The sequence below is a fragment of the Lactuca serriola genome, chromosome 1, assembly GCF_051521515.1.
Source record: "Lactuca serriola cultivar US96UC23 chromosome 1, Lser_US96UC23_V15, whole genome shotgun sequence".
Classification (NCBI taxonomy): domain Eukaryota; kingdom Viridiplantae; phylum Streptophyta; class Magnoliopsida; order Asterales; family Asteraceae; genus Lactuca; species Lactuca serriola.
Genome location: NC_136408.1, coordinates 122,328,487 through 122,346,069, shown reverse-complemented (window position 1 = coordinate 122,346,069; position 17,583 = coordinate 122,328,487). Strand labels below are relative to the sequence as shown.

The 17,583-nt window shown below is 34.8% G+C and overlaps 1 protein-coding gene across 1 annotated transcript; it reads left to right on the top strand.

Moving 5' to 3' along the window:
- Positions 1–1,022: 1,022 nt before the first annotated feature.
- LOC145098190 (putative disease resistance RPP13-like protein 1) lies at positions 1,023–15,014 on the top strand. The gene is made up of 3 exons (XM_079035857.1): positions 1,023–1,542; positions 14,689–14,794; positions 14,873–15,014. Exons 1-2 carry the CDS (start codon positions 1,231–1,233, stop codon positions 14,749–14,751), a joined length of 375 nt encoding a protein of 124 aa, XP_078891983.1. The 5' UTR covers positions 1,023–1,230; the 3' UTR covers positions 14,752–14,794; positions 14,873–15,014.
- The last annotated feature ends 2,569 nt before the right edge of the window (positions 15,015–17,583 follow it).

The window sequence follows — 17,583 nt, the reverse complement described above, 5'->3', positions numbered from 1 at the left end:
GTGAATGTGAGGGCTAAAGAGGGATAAGCGGTCTCAAGTTGACGAATAAGATGCACCCTTTATGAATCATAAAAATCATTTATTACAACTCACTATACTTCAACAATTTTAATTTGTCAAACGTAGAAAATGAATCACAAGGAGTCAAAAAGTCAAGTTTTCTAAAAATTCGATGCTTATTTCAATAAAGCAATCCCCGAATTCCAGAATTTGCATATCAAAACCATGTTGAAAATATCAAAATCATTTTTGGACAACTCAATATACTTCAACAAATTTTATTTGTCAAACAAAGAAAATGAATCAATAGGAGTCACATCCGCCCTTTTTTCTAACAATTCAATACTTATTTCAATAAATCAATTCCCAAATTCTAGAATTTGCATACAAAACTGTATTAAAAATATCAACTTTAAAGTGATGTTGATTAATAAGTTTGTCTTGGAATAGCATAATATCCGTACATTTTTCATAATCCCAGTACTATGTGTATGACAAAAAGAAAATACATTCTAAAAAAAAAAAAAAAAAAAAAACCCTTCACCGTGAGGGTGATGCAGAGGCAGGGGGACCCAAGAATTTTCCAAAGAGGGGGCAAATTTTTTTATAACAATTTTATAGGGGGCAAATTTTTTTGATGAGTCCAAATATATAATTTTGAAGGGTTAAAATATTTTTTTTTTGAAAAAACAAACATATTTTTTAATGAATTTTGTTTGTTGTGGAGGCAATTGCCCCAATGTCCCCCATTGTAGGACCGCCCATATGCAGAGGGGATCTCTTTGGATACAACCTGGTTTTCAAGTCAAGGAGGGAACATGAAGATGCTTTCTATTTATATTTTTTTTAATTAAATTAAAAGAAAGGACAAAATAAGTGAAAACAAAATAAGGTCAATTGGTTATTTTTAAGACTTAACGTCTTATTGTTAATGGTTAATAATGTTAGCTAAAAAGGAGCAACGGTGTAATTGTTTAAAAATACAGGGAAACAATCTATGAGGGTTTCAAAAGTTACACAAAACTTATAACTTTAACCAAACTCCAGGGTCCATTTCTGTAATTTACTCCTAAATATATTTATATTTCAAAATGTAAGATAAAAGTGCACCACACCTTTCGGATTGGAAATTCGATACTCTGTACTCGTACAAACTCAAGTCAACCCCTTCGTTTCATTGTCAATTCCAAAACATCAACAAGGAAACAATCTTTCCTTTTCCGAATTCCAATGGCTGAAATCGTTGTTACTGCCATCCTCACCACGCTGTGTGAGAAGCTTATCTCTGCTGATTTGATGAAGCTTGCTCGAACCCAAGGAATTGATCCTCAGCTAAACAAATGGAAGAAAACCTTGCCCCTGATCCAGGCTGTGCTTGCTGATGCAGGCCAGAAACAGATAACAGAGAGAGCTGTTCAATTGTGGGTGAACAATCTCCAGGATTTGGCTTACGACATAGACGATGTACTCGATGCTTTGGCCACCGAAGCTGGGCGACCCAAGTTGTTTCAAGAAACTCATGCCAGCGCCAACACTAGTATGGTACTGAAGTTCATCCCAACTTATTCACTACAAGAAACTAGAGTATTACCGGCGACAAGCGTCGTCGCTAAAAGTGGGACTTGTCGCCGCTAATACTATTAGCGGCGACGTGTCGTCGCTAAAACGTCGACGCTGATGTTTTGTCGCTATTGATTGAGTTGTCGCCGCTAATACTTATCTGTCGTCGCTAAAGACCTGTCGCCGCTAATACTTGTCTGTCGCCGCTAAAGACCAGTCGCCGGTAATAACCGACTGTCGCCACTAAAGGCGTCGCCGATATTGGTGTTTTTCTTTTATATATATATATATATATATATATATATATATATATATATATATATATATATATATATATATATATATTTCTCAATAAAATTGAAAAAAAACTGGTATGATATTAATTAATCTAATCCTACATCATTCAATTCCAAAATATTAATACAGTATCCGTTTAAAATACTCGTCCGATTTAACATATAACAAAATAACAAAAATACTAGTCTAAAATACTTGCACAGATAAAACATAAAAAATCCTACAACTATCTACTTGTCATCATCGCTCTCCTCGTTTCCTCCAATTTCATTTCGTTGTGGCAACGAACGAAACCAATCTTCAAGCGCAGCACTACATGCCGGATCTTTTAACATTGTTTGAAGCATTTCCAACTACAAATAAAACAACATAGTCTTATAAGTTAAACTTGCATTATAACATTCTATATACAAAATATACATTCCATATATCAAACTATAACCAAACTAACAATTACCAAGCTATAAAATACCAATATATCAAACTATAACAAAACTAACAATTACCAATATGTAAACTACTATCAAACTAACAATTACCAAAATTTGAAACTATTACTAAACCCACAATTACCAACATTTTAAACAATTACCAAATTTAAATAGTCTTGTCACCCGTGATTGTGGTGGTGGTTGTGTTAGTGGTTGTTCCTGATCGTACATCGACACAACCGTAGAAGGTTTACGTCCGATGCCTCTAATATGGCCACGTCGAATACCCAATATTTTTTCAAAACAATTTTGTGTATCCTTCAGTGTTAGACCGCTGGCTTCAGAAGAAGCTTGAGTTTGTTGACTGATCTCAAAGAGTAAAGCATTCTGTATTTTCAAAAAATAAAAAATATAATAAAAATTAGATTACTAACTACCCCTTGACGATATAAGTACTTATATGAAAATACAAATTAACCACTTACGTATTGTTGCTCGACTGTAGGACTACTAAACACCCCATAGCGATCAGTATTGGCCTTACGAAATGCTTCGATTCGAGCAATGTCCTATTTAACATTAAAAATTAGATTAATTATAATTTAAATAAACAATTAAACATATCATAGCTTACTTCTTTGAAACATGCATTGCTATACGAGCACGATCCCCCTCTGTTTACAACTTTTTGTTGTGCACGGACTCCTTTGTTTGACGCCGAACGCTTTAGAAATTCAGGAGTTTGAAAATGCTCGACTGCTTGCGCCCAATTTTCACGTGACATTCCATCGGGGGGGGGGGGGGGTTGGCTAATGCCCTTGGGATATCTGTAAGCCCCCCGACATTCTCAAAATAAGTATGCGCTTTATTTTTCCGGCCTCTATAAATTCTTCGCAAAGTCGCATCAATGCTCTGCAACAACTGAGCACGCTCGGGATCCAAGTTAACCTTATCTAAATCAAACTTATTCTACAAATACAAAAAAGTTAGTTAGTTAATTACCAATTAGAACTAAATTTAAAATATTGTCCGAGTTACCTTTAAATGAACCACTGTGGCATTCCTTAAAGCGGGGGAAACATTGTCCCAACCAGATACGTTCAAAGGGATGTTCATCCATATATACTTCCCAATCTCACGGGTAAACCAATTACCATGGTTCCCGACAGGGGAATATGTCAGCTCCCTATCGAAATCCAAATCTACAGGCTTTCCCTTGTTTGCCCGTATTATCTTTGATAGTTGAATGTTTTTTGCTAGGCCTCTTCTTTTCTTAGGGAGCTCGGCTGAAAAATATAATTAAAAATGTTAGTCACGATAGCTTATAATAAATGGATAAAAATATCTAACAACTATATCATAATAAGACTTACCATCCTGTTCGTGTTGACCACGACCAAAGCCTCCGGGAGGTGGTGGATCCCCGGCTCCGTCACCTCCATGTCCTAAGCCCATAACATCCGCCATCACGTAGAAGAGTATCGCCCAACTAAACCCCATATATAGCCTGCAGAATTACAATATGAATAGAATTTACAGATTCATTATACCAAAATATACTTCTAAATACAAAATCATACAAATTCATCTAAATACATTTCCATGCACAAATTAAAATTACTACAAAAACTATAACTTATCAATTAAGAACTTTATCACTCATCATATGTATACCAAACTATTAAACCTAAATATCACATAATCATACATATATACAATAGATTCAATTCCATTTTTTCACTTTATTTTAAACATACAATACAACTTTCATATTCCAATTAATTTCATACAATTATACAATACATCCAATTTCATACAATACATCAAATTCAAATTCCATTTTCAAATAATTTGATTTTATAAAGGTAACTTAATTTGATTCTAAAGGTAAATTAATTAGATTTTTTTAATTAATTTAATATTTTCTATTTTGTTATTAGTTTAATTTATTAAACTAACTTTATTTTAATTTTAATTTATTAAACTAACTTTATTTTATTTTAATTTTAACATTAACTTGATTTTACAACTAATTTGTTATTTTTTTAATGTTTTTTTTAAATTAATTTAAATTTATTCTATAATTAAATTAATATTACTAGAAGTACGTTGCTATTAATAACCTAATTAAAGCTAAAATTGTAATGACCAACATTAAGTCACTAAAAGTATGTTGCTATTAAGTTGGCCAAACATTAAGTCACTAACAAAATTAAACACTTTGAAACCATATACAATACATTACTAGAAGTAAGTTGCTATTAATAACCTAATTAAGCCAAATGTATACATCTAATTTGCATATTCCAATTTCATCCAATTTCATACAAATATAAACATCTAAATTTCATTTTAAGGCAATGTGGTATAAACATAAATTTCAATCCAATAAATGTATATATTCATGTCATTTTTTTTATACATCAATGTAATCTAAACATAATTATCAAAATATACACAAAATGCATAATTAAATTCCCACAAATCTGAAAAAAAAAAAACACACACACAAACCAACAAAATAATCCAACAAAATACATATAATCAAACAAAATTATCCAACAAAATGCATAATTAACCACTTCATATCTCAAAATACAAACATAATCACTCAATATAATTAAAAAATGTTCACATTTTATCATCTTAATTAACACAAAAACAGAAAAATCATAGAAAAAGATGAGAAATTTGACCTTGGGGGAAGGAGGGGCAATTTCAGAATTTGCAAAAATATCACCGGTTTATGGCAATCTTGGGGGAAGGAGGGGCAAGCACCGGTCCAAGAAGCAATTCCAACTCCACAAACTTGTCAAAAAATCGTGATATTGAAGAAAGAAAGAGAGGAAAACGAGAGAAGGTGGAAGGTAAGGAAGAAAATGGCAGAAAGGGAACCTGTGAAGGGGTAATCTACGTTTAGTATTAGCGGCGACGGGTTTTAGCGGCGACGCAAGGTCAATAGCGGCGACATCAGGTCATTAGCGGCGATATGTGGAGGGAAATGGAAACGCGCGTTTCCGCTTTCCTCTACAGCCGTTAGATCAAAATAAAATCGGACGGATGGGGTGAAAATGACGCGGATCGCTAAATCAAAGCATTAGCGGCGACGCCTTTAGCGGCGACGCATAGCAATAGCGGCGACATGTAACGCGTCATTTACATGTCGCCGCTATTGCTATGCGTCGCCGCTAAAGGCGTCGCCGCTAATGCTTTGATATCTTGTAGTGATTCTACTAATTTCACTCCTAGTAACATTATGTATGGTCGTCAGATGAGTTCTAATTTAAATGCGATTACTACCAAATTGCATGATCTTGTGGAGGAGAGAAATGGTCTGGGTTTAAATGTAAATGTAAATTTTGAAAGGCCAAAACAATCAGAGAGACGATTGGAGCAAACTTCACTGGTTGATGAGTCCATAATCATGGGTCGGGAAGGGGATAAAGAAGCTTTGTTGGGGAAGTTGTTAGGGAATAATGATAAAGTGAGGATACTCTCCATTGTTGGCATGGGTGGGATAGGGAAAACCACTCTGGCCAAAGTTTTGTACAATGAGGAGAAAGTGAAGAATCACTTTGAAGTTAGGGTATGGGTTTGTGTTTCTGAAGAGTGCGATGTATTTAGTATTAGCAAAGCTATTTTTCAAGCTGTAGGTGGGGAGGAAAAAAGATTTTATAATCTAGACATGCTTCATGTGAAACTCAAAGAAAAACTTTTAAAGAAAAGGTTCCTACTTGTTTTGGATGATGTCTGGAATGTAGACCGGAGTAAATGGGAACTCCTACAAAGTCCTCCTGTAGGGTTACCTGGAAGTAAACTTATGGTGACAACTCGGGATACCAGGGTTGCATTAGTTATGGACTCTGATGAAGCTTACCATCTGCAGGTTTTGTCAAATGAAGTTGCTTTGTCTTTATTTGCCCAACATGCGCTTGGTGAAAAAAACTTTGACAAACATCCAACACTTAAATTGCATGGTGAAGGTATTGTGAAGAAATGTGGTAGATTGCCTTTGGCTTTGAAAACACTTGGGAGGGTCTTGAAGACAAATAGAAATGGTTATGAATGGGAAAATTTGTTGAATAGTGATATATGGGATATAGATGATGGAAGGGAGATTCTTCCGGCTCTAAGACTAAGCTACTATCATCTCCCTCCACATTTAAAGTTGTTGTTTGCATACTGCTCCTTATTTCCCAAGGACTATGTATTTCAAAAGAAAGAATTAGTCCTACTGTGGATGGCCGAAGGATTTTTATCCCAGTCAAAAGGAACGAAGTCAATGGAGAGTTTAGGTCATCAGTATTTTGAAGAGTTAAAATCAAGGTCATTTTTTCAATATGCAATGGATGATGAATTGGGATATGCAATGCATGACCTGATAAACGATTTGGCTACAAGTGTTGCAGGAGAGTTTTTCTTTAGACTGGATGATGAGATCGATGCATCTGACACAAATGAAACTTTTGAGAAGTTTCGTCACTTTTCACTTATAGGTCCACAATGTGGATCATTTAGAAAGTTCAAGGAATTACAAAGAGCTAGACGTTTGCGAACTTTCTTACTAATGTTAGTTGGATGGAAAACTAACGACTTATTGGATAGCGTTCTTTTTGATTTACTTCCTGAACTACGATTCCTAAGGGTGCTAAGCCTAAGTAGTCAGAGTATCATAAAGTTACCAAAATCCATTGGTAGTTTCAAGCATCTGCGATACCTCAATTTTTCTTATACTGAAATCACATGTTTACCTGAACAAGTGAGTGACCTTTATAATCTACAGAGCTTGTTGGTTCGGGGTTGTTATGAGTTATCATGCTTGCCAGAAAGTTTTGCAAAGTTAATAAACATGCGACATCTTGACATAACTGATACTCCAAAGTTGACGAAGATGCCCTTAGGAATTGGTGGGTTGACGAGTCTACAAACTCTACCCAAGGTCATTATTACTACAGGAGCTAGCAGGTTCAGAATATCCGAGCTTAAGGGCCTTTCTGATCTTCAAGGTGGACTTTCTATCTCGGGGCTCGAGAAAGTTCTAGATCCAATAGAAGCAAAGGATGCCAAGTTACATGAAAAGAAAGGTCTTGATGCTTTGGAGCTGATATGGAGTCACGTGCTTGATGATTCGTGAAATGAGAAGACTGAATATGAAGTACTTGCAGAGTTAAGGCCTTCTCATCATAAGTTAAGAAACTTGAAGATTTTGTTCTACAAGGGAATAAGATTTCCTAGTTGGGTTAGCGATCCCTCATTTGATCAATTGAGCTTACATTATGTGGTTGTAGAAGTAGACATCTACCAACACTTGGACATCTACAGTCGCTTAGGAAATTATTTGTTGTAAGGATGAATGAGGTGAAGACTTTAGGTTTTGAGTTACTTGCACCTACAAATTCTCTTGTTGACATTGCATTTCCATCACTTGAAGTTTTGGAATTGGACGATATGCATGGTTGGGAGAGATGGACAACTAGTAGTCATGATGTTGATGGAAGACCTACTAGATCGTTTCCTTGTCTTCGTGAGATTTCTATAAAAGATTGCCCCAAACTAGATGAAGTGTCAATTGGATTGATTACTTCACTTAGGGTTTTACATATAGAACGATGTTTCGAAGTTGTGTTAAGAAGCATGATTGGTGCGTCTTCGTCACTTGTTATTTTACAAATATTGAATGTTAAAGGACTTACTCAACTACATAGAGAAGACTTAATACATCTTGGGAGACTTGAAAGTCTGTATATTGAAAAATGTGATGAATTGAGATACTTGTGGGAACGAGATTTGGAGGCATGCAAGATTCTTGTGAGTTTGCGGAAGTTGGAGGTGCATAATTGTAAGAAGATGGTATCATTAGGAGAGAAAGATGTTAATTTGGGAATTAACATGAAATCTGTTAAACAAGTGATATTTCATAACTGTGATACACTGGAGAGTTACGATTGTCCAAGTAGTACTGAAAGCTTGGAGATTAGTAGTTGTGATTCAATAACTTCCTTGACCTTCTCAGCAATTCAAGAGCAACGATCCCTTGTCACAGAATCGATAATCAATGATTGTGATAACATACAACCCATTCCAAATAAAGGTTTTGGTTTTCATCCCCTCTTTTCCTTAATATCTCTTCAGATCTATAACTGCAAGAATCTGAAGTCATTTCCTCATGAGCATTTGCAAAGTCTCACATGTTTGGAACAACTATGGATATACGATTGTCCAAGTATGGACTACTCTTTTCCTTGTGGGTTGTGGCCTCCTAATTTAAGCACCCTCCATATAGGAGGCTTGAAGAAGGCCATGTCAGAGTGGGGCCCACAGAGATATCCAACCTCACTAGTTGATCTATACTTAAATGGAAAAAATTCAGGAGTGGTTTCATTTGCACTAGAAGAAGATGCGAGGAATACTACTACTTCATCATCTTTTCTTCTTCCATCATCTATAGTTTCTCTAACACTCAGTGGTTTTAAGGATTTGGAATCAGTTTCAGAAATCCCACAACGCCTCCCGTGCCTTAAAGATCTTAACATTTGGTTTTGCCCGAAGCTTGCGTTTCATAACTTCAGACCCAGCATAACAGAAAGTAATGGTGGGCTGATTAAATAGGTACCTTGTTTCCATGCCCATCCTCCGTATCTCTTAGATAAGTACTAAAAGTAGACTTAATGTTACTATGTTTCCATTTGGGTATGAATTAAATGTATACTTTTATCTTGTTGTTATATAGATATAACATGTTTATTTGGATATATATTCATTATTTTACAATTTCTTTACATGTCAATGGAAGTTCTATAGGTTGCAGCTGTCTTGTTTTATCCACATTATGTTACAACATTTATGTGGTGTATCTCCATTCATGTAGTTTTCGTTTTAACTGATGTTGGATTCCAGTTTTGTCCACCGTTGAAAGAATTAATAGATAACATACCCAAATTTGGTACAATTTGGAATTCATTCTACAAACTTTTACCTTTTAGGTAAAATTCATTGTCATTAAGACATTGATTTCGACAAATTGTGTACAAATTGGGGATTATCATAATCTCTTTGTAGTATTTGCTGTAAACTTCAGATTTTCGAATAATTTTTTTATCAGGTCGGACCTAGGTCAATCCACATGGTAAAAGGATCCGTACACCCTTAAACTTTATTAAAATGATCCCCCATTCTTAGACTTTCAGAAGCGACACCTTCATCCCCTTTACTTCATGCTTTAACACACAAACAACTTTCTGTGATCTAGGATTAAGAATACAAACAAGCCCAGTTCTTGTTAATATCACACAATGAAGGTTATTGAATCACAAATAGAAACATACAACTCTAAAATACCCATTAAACCATTTCAAATTTAGATTGAAAAAGCAAGGAGAACCATTTAATACTGCCTTTCAATCTAAAATTGGACTGGATCTATCATTATTAATTTTCAGCAAAGAAAATTGTGTTGTAACCATTTAATCCATTTGTTAAGATATCTGCAATCTCTTCTTTGGAACAGGTTTTGACAGCATTGACGTCAGGTTCTATATGCTTTGTCCTATCATGAAATACATGATTAATAGACAACTGAATTGCATAAGAATTATCACAAATAATGTCAACAGAAAAGTCAGCACGTAAATTTCTCAGCAATTTTCACAACCCACCAAACTTCGCATGCAACTGAGGCAAAAGCTTGATATTCAAATTCTGTAGGCAATCTAGAGACTGTTGCTTGTGTTTTGCTTTTTTTTTTTTCCAGGAAATTAAGGAAAATACAAGAGATAAGCAAAAACCAGTAATAGATCTCCCGGTGCTCAAATACTTCCCTAATCATCATCAACATGAGCAACCAACTTCTGATTGAGTAATTTATAAATTGAAATTCCTTTTATTGGATTTAATTTTGATTATCGTAAAACCATTATACCCAATTTTAGATGAAAACTAACAGGGGCATGCACAAATTAGCTTAGGGTTTTAATAATAAACGAACTATCAGACAGGTTTAGTAAGATACATCAATTTTCAAATTAGTTTTTGATAACCAATAAAATCACTCAGCAAATAGTCATTGTCATTAATACCAATTGTAACATCCCGTTTCGAGGTAATCTTTAATTGAAGGCTCGGGTGGTAATTGACTGGTAAAGGCCCCGGGTCTCTAAGGATTTGGTTTGGACCATAAGGAATAAAGTTCTTGGACTTGGTCTTAAGACTTTGGGCTTAGAGTGATGTTGAACTTAAATTGAAATTTGGGTTGCTGCCCAGGCATGCAACGACATGGTAGGTTATTGACCACGGTGTGACACATCTCTTAAAAGAGAAATGCGCCTGAATGCTACCATGGCATGGTGATCGCTACAGCCTAAGCCCATGAAAATTAGGGTTTCTTCCATATTTAAAGGCTTTACCTCATGGATTAGGTCAACCTCTCCGGCCTCCACCTTTCCAAATCGAAACCCTAGCCTCCATCCATGATTGTGAGCTTGTTTGCTTGATTGAAAAGCTTGTTCTTTTGGTTTTGGTGAATCTCGAGGAAGAAGGGACTCCATTTTGGTGCAAGGAAGCAAGGAGCTAGCTTATATTCGTCATCTTCTTTAGATTAATGAGACATTTGAGTTAGACACTTCATACCTTGACCTTAGTTCTTCTAGATGCAAGTTTAAGTTCATTATGGTTAGTTATGATCCCTTTTATGGATGTTCTTGGAGTTGAGGAACTCCAAAGCTTATTATGACACTTTATAGGCTCTTAGAATTCTCTTAAGTCGGAAAAAGCTCCTTGCTTGGGTTCTCTTGTACCTATGCAAAATGTCTTAGGGTTGTTTGTTTGTTTGTTTTTTTTTTTTTTTTTTTTTTTTTTTTTTTTTTTTGTAAAGATCTGCAGAATCACTTTTGTTTGCGCTGCGCAAACATATGCCCTCGCAGAGTGTTTGTTTTTTGGAAGTGCGCAGATCAAAAAACGTCTACGCAAGGTCTTCCTGGTGCAGACATGGACCATTGTCTTCAAAGATCTTCAGACCTCATTTTAACCTTAAAAAAAAGGCCACTAGTTTTTTTTCTTTCTCTTTTTGCTGAAAATGCATTTTTAATGTTTACCACGTGAAATTAAGTTTGAAAAATTAATTAATTTCAACAGCTGCAGACGTTAAAAACAAACAATCTTCTTATTGCAGACTAGATATTTGGTTCACCTCTTCTGCCGTAGAGGCTTGCAGATGTGGTCCGCAGACTGCAGATATTTTGGCTTCAAAAAAACAAACAACACCTTAGCCTTTAGAGATCTTAATGAAATTAGGGTTCAAGATCTTATTTTTGGTGATTTCTTATTGGATAAATTTGGAAACTTTATCCATTAAGTCAATGAAAAGAGGTATATCTAAAGTTATGAGCATTGATATGAAAGGATTAAGCTCATAATGAAGAAATAGCATCCTAGCCGAAACCATGGTGTGGGGATGCATAACAATGTGACTCTTTTGTCTGGACGTGGCCAAGGACTTGCCATGATGTGGTGCTCATTGACGTGCTAACCGTTAAATTTTGTTGACCATTAACCGTTGACTTTTGACTAGTTTGACCTTGATTCAAACTTGAAGGATTTGGGTTGTTGATTGAGGTTTCATCCATATTCGTTGGTAGTCGGTACACGAGTCTAATCAGTGTGGGGAGTTAAGAGGGTTGTTTTGTTTCTCCGGTTCTACGATTCAGGTGAATTCTTTTAATATACTATGTGTTACGATGTATATCCTTGCAAGGTAGAACGTAAGGGGTAGGGGTAGTGATATGCGGGTTAGAGTATTAGTAGGTTCGTGGTCATCCAATTGAGAGCCCTAGGGGTTGTATGTAGTCATATAGGATAGCTTGAGAACTCTGGATCTAAGCTTGCTTGCATGTTCCTTGTTTGGTTGTGGCTTTAGAGTAAGATCACATGTTCGATTGTCTATCCTACCTTTGATTATATACAACTATGCATTCATTTGGTGATCTTCCAGATGTGGTGTATTGTGTTGTAGGACACCATGCATTCATTAGATATGTAGACTAGTGTAGACAATTGTGTGTATTGTTGGACTATTTGTGTCACACCCCGGCCGTCGGCGGAAACACCGGGTAGTGTAACGTCATTTTTAGTATCACAGTTATATAACATACATTGAACAATACTTAAAGAAAATACAAACCTTTATTGATGTTTGAAAGTTACATTATTGTTTTGCTAGTATTTATTACATAATATCCGACTATGACATACTTCTTATTGAACATAAAGATAATAGTAAAACTTCTCATGTTCGAATACATACCAGCTTTTCAAGTTCCTAAAAACACATGCATCTTAAAATACGTCAACATAAAGTTGGTGAGTTCACAGGTTTTGACTCCATAAAATAATACATTTTTACACATTCAAAAGTATAGTTTTGAAAGTATCATTTTGACTCTCCAACATTAGGTATAATGGTATACTTATCAATTAAGTGTTATACCTAAACATAATCTTAATCTTAAGGTATAAGTAAGGGAAAACTTATACTTAACATTAATACTTGTATACGACAAGTTATAATGTTTCTAACAATTTGCTACTATGAGCCTGTAACCGTTGCTATGACATAATACCTCTGATGGAACAATACACTCATGATTTACCATGAGAACAATACACTCATGATTTACCATGAGAACAAATACACTCATGATTTAACATGAGAAACAACACCGTACGCTTCATCGACGCCGGAATAATAACAAATAAAAGGATAGTTCATCACATGCTTTTGGTTGACTGTAGCTAACAGTCACAAGTGGGATGGTCAGCCTGTATACTAATTATACATGACTTCCTCGCTCACACGGTATTAACGGTTACAGTTCAGAGGATTTCCGCTAAGATCCCCAATCTTAGTTGATGAATACAATTACTCTTGTAGACTTTGACGGCTTCCTATAGCTCTAACAACAAAAGCATCTTCATGTCTAAAACCTTAAGTTACTAGACTTTGCTTTTAAACATTACTCCTAACTTCATAATATTTAGGCAGTATAACAACTATATCTTGAAGTAAAAATTAGGTTTTATCTTGACCTAAAACCAATAATAACAACATATAACGTTTCTAGTTTTATCTTGACATAAAACTATCAATAACAATACCAAGTTTTATCTTGACTTAAAACTAATAATAACAACATATAACATATCCAGTTTTATCTTGACATAAAACTATTAATAGCAACATACTATATAACTTAACATTTAGAATTTTCGAATATTACTTCGGTATTATATCGCACACAACATATATGTAGAATCCTAAGTATAACTCAAGATCTACATTAGTAAATTAACATACTGATAAGTTAATAATAGTTTTATGTATTCAAAATGTTATATTTAGAACAATCATATCTCGATTATCATAACTATATACTATCATATAGACATAATAGTAACATATATACAATGACTAGCATGCGTTTTCCCCCGAAATATTAGAAAGTGGGGCCGTGAAACTCACCCTAGTAGCGACATTTTATGTTATCTAAGCAAAACGGTCAGCGTACGAGATCGTCGGGGCTTGGGATGCAAGATGACTTCAGCAAGGGAGAGAGGAGATAAGGAAATAGTGTAATGAATAGCTGAATTTGGACCTGCTATTTATAGTAACAATTTAGGACTCTCACGTCGTGAGTGTCATAAGGCTCACGTCGTGAGTCTTGCATGATCACCCCGTAGACTTGCCATTTGTGTCCCTAGCTTCGGAAGGTGGTCATGTGACTCCTCACATCGTGAAAAACACCTTGTTCACGTCATGAGTTTGGATCCTATCCCCTCGCAGCCTCATCACACCTTCTAGATTCTGAAATGTGGCAAAATGACTCCTCACGTCATGAGTGTCATAAAGCTCACGTCGTGAATTTAGTTAGCTTAGGGTTTCTGAAAGCTGAATCTTCGGAAGGCCATAACTTTTGCATACGAACTCCGTTTTTGACGTTCTTTATATGCACGCGTAGGTATTTATGAGTACTACAACTCTCTTTTAGACTTACGTAGCTAACTCTAAGTCTATTTTAAATTCCTCTTATTATAGAGATTTATAGTGTTCGGTTATCATAACTTCTTCATGCGAAGTCAGATTCAGATGTTCTCTATATTTTTGGAATCGTATGGACGTATACTTTGAGTTGTATCATAAAGAAAGTTCATATTTGTATTAGAATTTATCATGAAATACATAAAATTCTTACCACATTATTAGGTTAACATAATCACATTACATGATTGGCATAATCACATGTGATTGTCTATTGACCTATTTTAACTAGTGTTACAATTTGATTGTCTGTTTGTTATATATGTCGACATATCTTGTGGTGGGTTAATGTGATCTTTCTTTTTGTTGTAGGCCAAGATACTCGAGTGGGCCAGTGATTTGCTAAAGGCTAGGTGTGGACTAGATCTATGTTGAACACGAATGGGCGGACCAGTCCAAGGCCATTATGTGTCTGCTTGTATGTATATTGTGGTGTGTGGTATTTTGGGGGAACTCAATAAGCTTTGGCTTACAGTTATGGATTAAATATTTTCAGGTATTTATGACGATCGTGGGATGGCGAAGGCATGACTGTACACACTCATCGGCAACATTGGTGTTCCACGGTTATAATGATAATTTGATTTTTGTATAATTGTATTTTAAAAAAATAGGATTTCTTGATTTGGGGTTTTTATAAAAATGGTGTTTTATCTCAACTAAAAATGAAAAAAAAAATTTGTTTAAAAATGGTACGTTACAAGTTGGTATCAAAGCCCTGGTTTAAAAGTTTTAGATGAGCAGAAGGCACAGGAGTACCTATCGCTCAAGCAGAGAATAGATTCGATGAGCGAGATCACCAAGATGTTTCATGATAGGTCCATATTTTGCCCTGAGTACGCATGACGACTACGAGTATGTTTTCCATTTATATTATCTTGTATTTATGTATTGAGTTTGCTTTTGGAAGATTTTCCTTCATGGTGCAGTACCCTACATATCAGAATAAATAATATCAAAAGGATTAGTAGAACAATACATACTTTTATGGAAAGGTAAAGCAGAGAATTTTGCATGTTTACAACCACTGTAATTAGAAATATCACAAGTTTTCAAATGACCCAAAACACCACTAGATGCTAGAAAACTCAAACGCGATACAAACACATGTCCCAAACGGGAATGCTAAAGATAAAACTCAGACGACAAACACTACAAGAAAAACACGATATTGCTAGGGAAGGTCGCTATGAAACGTATTTTCGTTGTTAATCTGCAATGGATCGTGCTATGGAATGTCTTTCCATAGCAAGGTTGCTACCACATTGTCTACAAAATTTATTTCTAGTAGCGAGAATGGGACTTGCTAGGGAAAATGCTACCGACTCCATATCAGTTTGTATTATGCTACCGATATTTCTATGGAATAAAAGTTCGTAGCAATTTTCCAACTTTGTTACGAAATCACTTTATGTTGTACTGCTGCTATGGAATTAATTATCGTGGTTACTATGCAACGGACTTTGTGATGGAAACCAATTCCATAGTTGATTTGCTATGGAAGTACCATTCATGGGTATTTGTTAGGGAATTCTACTATGGAATTTGATTCATTTGCTTGTTTGCTATGGAACAAAAATCCTAGCTAATTTGTGACGGCATTTGTTACAAAATAATATTTCATAGCAACATTGATAAGGCGTAGTTCAATTTCATAGATGTTTAGCTATGGAAATTTGCACCGGCAAGAAAACTCATGGAATCATCAAGTTCGTTAATGTGGCAGCCCATGACCCATATGTCGTCCAAGGGTATTATCATGACACTATAAGAAACCCATAATATAAACACTAAAGTAACATACACTAAATTCACATATATGTTAAAATTTTATAATTATAACACAACCATTTAATTTTACTAACATAATATAAATACTAATATGTATATATATTAAAACTTGAGCAAGTTAGGAATAGTAAGCTTTTGTTGACTTTCATTTTGCCACACGACTTTTCAAAATTTTACATTTTTAGTCCCTTAATAACAACACAATATATTTACTAATCAAGTAAAAAAATCAACTAACTACTTATCAAGTAAATTACTATATATTGATATATCAAGTAACAACATTAAGTGACTACTTACCAAGTAAATTACTATATATATTTATATATCAACAAACTACTCATAAATGATCCCAAACTCCCTAGCAAACCTAACGAAACAAGCATCCCACAAACAAATTCCACACCTAAACACCCACTTGTAATCTTCAACAAAAGCATCTGAAACCCTAATCACAGACCTATGCATTACATAAGTTCTATGGAAGCCATGGATGTGTACATGTTTCTTCCCGTCCCTATCTAAGTGGAAATGAACCTTGGAACAGATTGATCTAAGATTCCAAGTACCTTTTGTTTATCGGTAAGCATTGTTTAACATGTCCAAAGCTTCTTGCTTCCTCTGTAGACCTTCTGGCATAAACATCATTCTCAGGGAAAATGTTGAATCCAAATGTCCCAATGCAGACGCTTCTTCAAGCATCATTTTCCCTTCATGATCATCTTCCCTTCATGATCATCATAGTTTTCACATTGAGATTTTCCATCTAATTTGATTTGATGAAAAGAGGAATTTCCAAAACAAAATGAGACGATTATCAAATTGATTGACAAAAACAATAGCATAATCAATTAATCACTTATTGATTAAGTAAAGAATTGCGTCTTCAAATTGCAGAATAATGAATCATAATGAACGTTTTAAAAAGATGAAAAGCGTTGAGTCTTCAATCAAATAAGTGACTCCCGGTCTGATACCAATTGAAAAGTGTTAGAAACGATGTTTGAATCAATTGATTATATGAAAGCGATAAAGAACACAAAGATGTAAATATAATTTGTTTAGCTCGGTTTTAGTCTGGAAAGAGCACATAGGTTTTTTAGTACAACACTATTAAGAAGTGCTCGTTTTGTTACTCTAGACCTAAGCACTTACCCTATTTATAGGGTACATCAGACTTACAAAAAAAGACAAGGACTTATCGTTACATATTGAAACCTTTAGTTGCCTTGTAAATAGCTTAGATAACGAAAATGCTTAACTTTCATTATCTACAGACACAAATCCTAAAGATATACCTTTCGACTCTTACTACAACCTTCGACTCTACTATATATATATATATATATATATATATATATATATATAGAGAGAGAGAGAGAGAGAGAGAGAGAGGTTCAGGTGTTTAAAGTAAGT

What these genes read in the sequence shown, in the direction of transcription:
- LOC145098190 (XM_079035857.1), top strand. Translation starts at nt 1,231, where the DNA reads ATGGCTGAAATCGTTGTTACTGCCATCCTCACCACGCTGTGTGAGAAG. An exon ending in CCAGCGCCAACACTAGTATG is followed by an intron (nt 1,543 to 14,688) that starts GTACTGAAGTTC and finishes TTTTTGTTGTAG; the next exon opens with GCCAAGATACTCGAGTGGGC.